General features: G+C 40.6%; 1 protein-coding gene across 1 annotated transcript in view; it reads right to left on the bottom strand.

Annotated features, from left to right (window-relative positions):
* The window catches only part of LOC112076851 (B-cell receptor CD22-like), a 39,342-nt gene extending 34,296 nt beyond the window's left edge, over window positions 1-5,046 (bottom strand). The window contains exons 1-3 of the mRNA XM_070441478.1: window positions 5,027-5,046; window positions 4,491-4,808; window positions 4,164-4,373 (exon numbers count right to left, since the gene is read on the bottom strand). Coding sequence (XP_070297579.1) covers window positions 4,164-4,373; window positions 4,491-4,785 — 505 coding nt within the window. The 5' untranslated portion in view covers window positions 4,786-4,808; window positions 5,027-5,046. The remainder of the gene's footprint in view (window positions 1-4,163; window positions 4,374-4,490; window positions 4,809-5,026) is intronic.
* Between the last annotated feature and the right edge of the window lie 3,082 nt (window positions 5,047-8,128).

Below are 8,128 nucleotides of genomic sequence, written 5' to 3'. Positions count from 1 at the left end.
CTTGGACCATCTGAGTGTTGAGATGATGCTAATTTAGTATAGATTAGGTATGTTACCTGACATGTAGAACCATGTATTCCAAGAGATTGATGTAAACATTAGTATAGACTTAGCTATATGTATACTGACATGTCAGAACCATTGTATTACAGAGATGATGTAAATTAGATAGCATTAGTTATTACACTGACACGTAGAACCATGTATTCCAGAGATATGTAAATTAGTATAGATTAGTATATAACTGACATGTAGAACCATGTATTAAGAGATGATGTTATTATATAGATTAGTATATTAACCTGACAGTAGAACCATGTATTTCAGAGATTGATGTAAATTAGTATAGATTAGTATATATTACACTGGACATGTAGAACCATGTATTACAGAGATGATGTTAATTATATAGATTAGCATATTACACTGACTGTAGAACCATGTATTACAGAGATGATGTAAATTAGTATAGATTAGTAATTACACTGACATGTAGAACCAGTAATTACAGAGATGATGTAAATTCAGTATAGATTAGATGTTACACTGACATGTAGAACCATGTATACAGAGATGATGTAAATTAGTATAGATTAGTATACTACACTGCACTGTAAACCATGTATTAAGAGAATATGTAATTAGTTAGAATTAGTATATTACACTGACATGTAGAACCATGTATCAGAGAGATGATTAATGACTTTCACTTAGATATATCAACACCCCATGTATCACATCTGACAGTAGAGAGTCTCTTCTGGAGAGAGGATTCTCTCTAAAGCCTTCTACAGCACAGGAGTAGTTCCTGATCCTCACTGCTGACTGGGTCTAGGATCGGCTGTTATAACGTGACTGGGTCTGTGCTGTACTGAGGTCTAGGATCAGCTGTTATAACTGGTGACTGGGTCTAGGATCAGACTGTTATAACTGGTGACTGGTCTAGGATCAGACTGTTATAACTGGTGACGCGGTCCTAGGATCAGACTGTCTATCAACTGGTGACTGGGGTCCTAGGATCAGACTGTTTATAACCTTGCGTGACTGGGTCCCTAGCGATCAAGACTGTTATAACTGCTACGTGGACTGGGTCTAGGATCAGACTGTTATAACTGGTGGACTGCGGTCTAGGATTCAGACTGTTATAACACTGCGTCGACTGGGTCTAGCATCAGACCTGTTATAACTGTCGGTGACGGTCTAGGATTCAGACTGTGGTATAACTGGTGACTGGGTCTAGGATCAGCACTGTTATAACTGCGTGACTGGGGTCTAGGCATCAGGACTGTTAAAACTGTGAACTGGGTCTAGCGATCAGACTGTTATAACTGCCGTGACTGGCGTCTTAGGATCAAGGCTGTCTATCAACTTGGTGACTGCGGTCATAGGATCGCTGTTACTAACGTGGTGACTTGCCGGTCTAGGATCAGGACTGTTATACACTGCGTGACTGGGCTCTAGGATCAGGCTTTATAAAACTGCGTGACTGGGTCTAGGATCAGACTGTTAAAACTGGTGACTGGGTTGTTAGACGTTGTCTGTTTCGTACCAGATGTTAGTGGGTTTGAGAGCCGACTGTACATTGGTTCTACATCTCAGTGTGACTCTCTCCCCCTCTGACACAGACGTAGGATCCATCTCCAACAGGATATCTAAGAGGAAACATCAGTCATATTTGACTCCAGACAGACTTGTCATGTGATTAGACTTGTCCTATTACAGTACTAACTGTAGGTGGACTATTACCTGTGACAGTCAAATCACACCAGGAAGGCCAGAAAATTCCCCTTATTTGTTGTTGTAATCTGAATTTGTATTCAGCCGAGTCCTTCTCTGTCAGGTGTGTTATTGTCATGATGTGGTGGTTCTCTGTGTTCCTATTGTACTCCACACGACCTCATACTCTGGATATGAACTGAGATCTACAGGGTTTCTGTGTAAACCAGAATGAACCTTGTTCTATATAACTAGTGGGATGAGTGTAAGAGCAGGATATGTCACTGTGGAGCCCTTCAAGACACAGATTCTCCTCTTGGTGTAAGTCACCAGTGCAGGTCGCGTTTACAAGCGTCAGTTTGTTGTAATATTATCCTCTCCACCTTTAGATCTGCAAGGCAGAGGATATGAAACAATAATGAGGAAGTCTGTCAGTCCACCACCATTTCACTGCTCTCATAGAACATGTACATAAACTAACTTGACCTATACCATTTATTCCAGTACCTGTGAGAACTGAGAGTGGCAATCCATATTTGAATATGTTCCATTCTGAATACTGGTTCTGTTTTATATCTGACAGTAATGATGTTGCCTATGTCTGCTCTCTCTCAGGTCTTGTGATTCGAAGGATGCAGGTTCCTTCTTCTGTAGTTGCCATGCCGTACTCCACACCGACCTTCTCAATTAGGGTCCCTTTCTCAGCATCATAAGTCTTACCATTCAACCCGTGTTGTTATTACCAGACTATCTCTGGTGGACTCTGGGTCCACTGCGGCAACAGGACAGTGCAATGTCCACTTTGATGACCCTTGAAGGCGCCACAGGCACACTCCTCACAGTATTACTTGTCCCAAACACCTGAAACACAGCTGTCACAGGACCTCAACCATGAGAGAACTGTCATTTTGTGACGGTCAAGCACCTTAGAAAAAAACAGACAATACCCAATATTACATCCAACATGCATTCAAACATGTTGTAGCTGTACGATACTATGACTGTACTACTGCATACTGTAGGACCCCATACTACTCACAATGTACATTCCCTTCATATCATTCTATATTCATTTCAACTATACATCATGACAGTAAAAAGCACATGGTTGGCCAGAGGTACGGGTCAAATCCCGTTCTAAACATTCCAGTCAATTTCAGAAAGTAAACCAAAATTCCAACTTCCACCAATTTCTAAGGCTCTCCCTAATGAAAAGCATTGGGAAGTACATGCGAATGTCAATGAACTGAGACCTACCTGTCCACCAGCACCAGAGAAAGGACCACACAACACCACTTCCTGCTGTTCTCAAGGCCATCTGTTGCCATCACCCACCCTTGCAGTCTTAGAAAAAACACTAACACAACAAAAACTCACTCTATAGCTGCGTGAATAACTCCCCACCTGATACATTGAAACTAGAAAACTGTAAACGGGGTACAGGCCTCATTACTGAAAATTGAACCAGGCTCATATTTGTGTTGCTGTTGTATTTGTGCTATATTGGTTGTCTACTGTGCAATACCTGTCCCTGTCTGTAAGTCTATCTGCACCTATGTACTGTAATGTGTTGTTTGTTCTTGGGGGAAAGCTGTTGCCATGTCTGTCTCACATCTGTCTATTTAACCTGGAACATGATGTCATGATGTAAAATAATTTCATAAATGTTATACAATAGTCATCACTCATTCCACCATCATCAACTGCTCTATTTAAAACGACATGATGCAAAAATAAATTCCTGAATCATATACAATGAGCTCATCATCACTTCATTAAAAACAGCCAACAACAATAACTTACTGAACACAGATGCTGTTAGAACTGTAAAACACATATTTCTCACATGATGCTTCCAGAAGCCATATTTTTATCTCAAGAAAACCCCAAATCTCTCTCTTTTTACAGTACTAACTGTAGGTGGACTATTACCTGTGACAGTCAACATCACACCAGGAAGGCCAGAAAATCTCCCCTTATTTGTTGTTCGTAATCTGAATTTGTGTTCAGCCGAGTCCTTCTCTGTCAGGTGTGTTATTGTCATGGTGTGGTGGTCCTCTGTGTTTCTATTGTACTCCACACGACCTGCATACTCTGGATATGAACTGAGATCTACAGGGTGTTTCTGTGTAAACCAGAATGAACCTTGTTCTATATAACTAGTGGGATGAGTGTAAGAGCAGGATATGTCCACTGTGGAGCCCTTCAACACACAGATTCTCCTCTTGGTGTAAGTCACCCTCCAGCAGTTGTGACCCTGAGCACCTGAAACATAAAGAGGCTCTCTGTTAATAGTTTTAACGTTTCATGTCTTGTTTCTTTAGGTGCAAAGTAAAGAAGTAAACTGTTAATTTCAAGTCGTTTCAGTATAAATCATAACCATTTGAGCTGTTGGTATTGCTAGAGTGAAACACTGTGTTTGAATCAACACTTTTTTTCCCACTCACACACTGCAGGAGAGAGGAGATCCTCATGGCCTTTTACAGCACAGGAGTAACTGTCTTCATAGTTACTGGAGACTGAGTCTTTGTACTGGGGAGAGGTGCTCTCATCTAGATGTTGTCCATTCTTGTACCAGATGTATGTGGGGTTACCAGTCAGAGTACAGGTGGTTTTACAGGTCAGTTTGTTGTCATATATCCTCTCCACGTTTAGATCTGAAGGGAGAGGTTATGAAACAATAATGGAGGAAGTCTGTCAGTCATCACCATTTCACTGTTCTCATAGAACATGTAATAAATGACTTGACTTGTACGATACTGTTTATTCAGTACCTGTGAGACTGAGAGTGAATCCATATGAATATGTCCATTCTGAGTACTGGCTTGTTTTATATCTGAAGTAATATGTTGCTATGTCACTCTGTCTCAGGTCTGTGATTCTCAGGATGCAGTCCTTCTCTGTAGTTCCATGGTACTCCACACGACCTTCATAATTAGGGTCCCTTCTCAGATCATAAGTCTTACCATTCAACTCTTTGTTATACCAGACTATCTTTGTGACTTGGGTCACACTGGGAATAGGACAGCGCATGTCCACTGATGACCCCTTTAAGGCACAGACACTCATCACAGTATATTGCCTCAGAACACCTGACCACCAGTGTCACAGACTCACCATGAGAGAACTTCATTCTGACGTCAAGACTATAAAAGACAGACATAACAATATTACTGTAAAGGCAGTCATTGTTCTCCTCCTCAGACGAGGAGGAGCATGGATCGGACCAAGATGCGGATTGGTGATTAATCAACTTTTAATGAAACAGCAAAAAGACACTACAAAACTACAAACAACAAACGTGACTAACCTTCAACCGTCCTGTGTGCCCAACACTGACACGGAACAAACACCACAAAACCCCAGTGAAACCCTGGCTGCCTTAGTATGACTCTCAATCAGAGACAAACGATACACACCGTGCTCTAATTGAGAATCATACCAGGCCAACACCAAAACCAACATAGAAATAAACATAGACTACCCACCCACACTCACGCCCTGACCAATAAAGACATACAAACAGAAAAAAATGTCAGAACGTGACAATTAATCAAAATGCATGTAAACATGTGTAGCTGTACTATATACTATACTACTACTATACTGTCGGAACCATCTACTCAAATGTACATTCCCTTATATCATTCTAGTATTCATTTCAATATACATCATGGAAGTAAAAAGCACTGGTGCCAGGGGTTGGGTCAATCCCTTTAAATTCCAGTCAATTCAGAAAGTAAAACAAATTCCAATTCCACATTTCTAAATGTTCCTATAAAAGCATTGAAAATAATTGGAATTGGAATTCAGTCTACTTCCTGAATTGAGTGGAATTGAGATGGAATTGACCCCAACTCTGCTGGTGGTTGACAACAATTATTCTGCTACTGCTGCTGATGTGCAGAAGTTTGAATGGAACACAGATAAGCATCACTCAGTGAGGTGTGAAGTATGACTATTTAATGGTGGAGACACCTAACAGACAACACAAGCTTATCATTACAATTGTTATGCTTTAGTAATGTATTTAGATTGATATACAGGGCAACTAAAAGAAGAATGAACCATACCTGCTACAGACCAGAGAAAGACCACAACACACTTCCTGCTGTTCTCAAGGCCATTTTGCATCTCCACCCTGCAGTCTTAGAAACATAAACAACAACTCACTCTATAGCTGGTGAATAACTCCACCTGATACATTGAAGTAGAAACTGAAATGGGGTACAGGCCTCATTACTGAAATGAACCAGGCTCATATGTGTTGTGTTGTATGTGCTATATGGTTGTCTATGTGAATACGTCTGTCTGTAAGTCTATTGCACTATGTAGTAATGTGGTGATGTGTTGCATGTCTGTCTACGTCTGTCTATTTAAACTGACATGTTGTATGATGCAATAATACATTTCTAATGTATACAATAGTCATCAAACAACAACAACAACAACAACAACAACAACAACAACACACGTATTGAACAAGTGTTAGAACTGTAAACACATTTTCTATATCGATTGTTCTGAAGCTGTTTTATTCTCAGACCCAAATATAGGAGATAAAGTTCAATCCTCTACGGTCGTCAAGCTGTACAGCAGCCTAAAGACTGACCACCAGGTTCAATGATAGCTCCTATCACCAAGCTGAGAGGCTAAACAGCAAGTGAATCACAACACACAGACATACGCACTCACAACACACACACACACACACACACACAACACACACACACACACACACACACACACAACACACACACACACACACACACACACACACACACACACACACACACACACCACACACACACACACACACACACACACAACCACCACACACACACATACTGAGCATGTCGTGTTCCACCTGTTCATCATGTCATCCCGATGTAACTCTATTCTTGAATTGCATTGTTGGTTAAGGGCTTGTAAGTAAGCATTTCACGTAGTAGTCTACAACCTGTTGTATTTGGCCCATGTGACAAATACCATTTGATTTGATTTGATTAATCAGCACTCCTACACTGACACACTTATTGAATACTGACCTGATGTAACAACCAAACACAGCTCAAAACATAACAAGAAGTAAAATGTATATTTCCCTCAAGTCTATGACTTATGACTAAATACAAATAACTAAAAACAATATTTCAAGATATTGTCAAGGTACTTACAGAGTGAAGGGGAGAGTCTGTACTGAAGTCAACTTACTAACAGTGCATTGGAGTACTGGTTCAACATATTAAAGTAGTCAGGGCACAAGTAGGTGATGCAGAACTATCCTTTCCTTCCTCTTTAACACATGCATCATGACCAGACCAGCACATCAGAAAGGGAGGTTAGTGAATAATGGGTCATTCACTTCCAAATTATGACCTACACTTCTTTAAATACAGAACCATGTCATTTATTTGTTCACTATTCTATTTGGAATGTTTATAATATCTTAGAGGCAAGGCAACACATTCTGAGTTCTATATGTAACAAGTCAAAGTTTAATTTACATGTGGTCAGTTCCATGATATCATTCATTCTATTCTACTAATCAGTTCAATGTACACTCCTTCTCACCTACTGAAGGTCTCCAGTGTTCTAGACTAGAGTTCTCCTACTGGCATCTCAACATACTGCAGTTTCTAGACTAAGCTCCCCTACTGGCATCTCAACATTACTGCAGTGTTAACTAGAGCTCCCTACTGGCATCTCAACATTATGCAGTGTTCTAGACTAGAGTCTCCCTACTGGCATCTCAACATTACTGCAGATGTTCTAGACTAGAGTCTCCCTACTGGCATCTCAACATTACTGCAGTGTTCTAGACTAGAGTCTCCCTACTGGCATCTCAACATTACTGCAGTGTTCTAGACTAGAGTCTCCCTACTGGCATCTCAACATTACTGCAGTGTTCTAGACTAGAGCTCTCCTACTGGCATCTCAACATTACTGCAGTGTTCTAGACTAGAGGTCTCCCTACTGGCATCTCAACATTACTGCAGTGTTCTAGACTAGACTTCTCCCTACTGGCATCTCAACATTACTGCAGTGTTCTAGACTAGAGTCTCTCCTACTGGCATCTCAACATACTGCAGTGTTCTAGACTAGAGCTCTCACTGGCATCTCAACATTACTGCAGTGTTCTAGACTAGAAGTTCTCCCTACTGGCTCTCAACATTACTGCAGTGTTCTAGACTAGAGTCTCCCTACTGGCATTCAACATTACTGCGTGTTCTAGCTAGACCTCTCTACTGATCTCAACATTACGCAGTGCTAGACTACGAGCTCTCTCTACTGCATCTCAATATTACGGCACCATCTTAATAATCATTTCCTTAATAATGTGTGGCTAAAAACAACATAACAAACTGGAAACAAATCACAAAAAATTGTGAAACACAAGACTGGCTAGCCT

The sequence above is a fragment of the Salvelinus sp. IW2-2015 genome, unplaced genomic scaffold, assembly GCF_002910315.2.
Source record: "Salvelinus sp. IW2-2015 unplaced genomic scaffold, ASM291031v2 Un_scaffold4087, whole genome shotgun sequence".
Classification (NCBI taxonomy): domain Eukaryota; kingdom Metazoa; phylum Chordata; class Actinopteri; order Salmoniformes; family Salmonidae; genus Salvelinus; species Salvelinus sp. IW2-2015.
The sequence above is the reverse complement of the archived record's forward strand: the minus strand, read 5'-3'. Positions and strand labels throughout refer to the sequence as shown.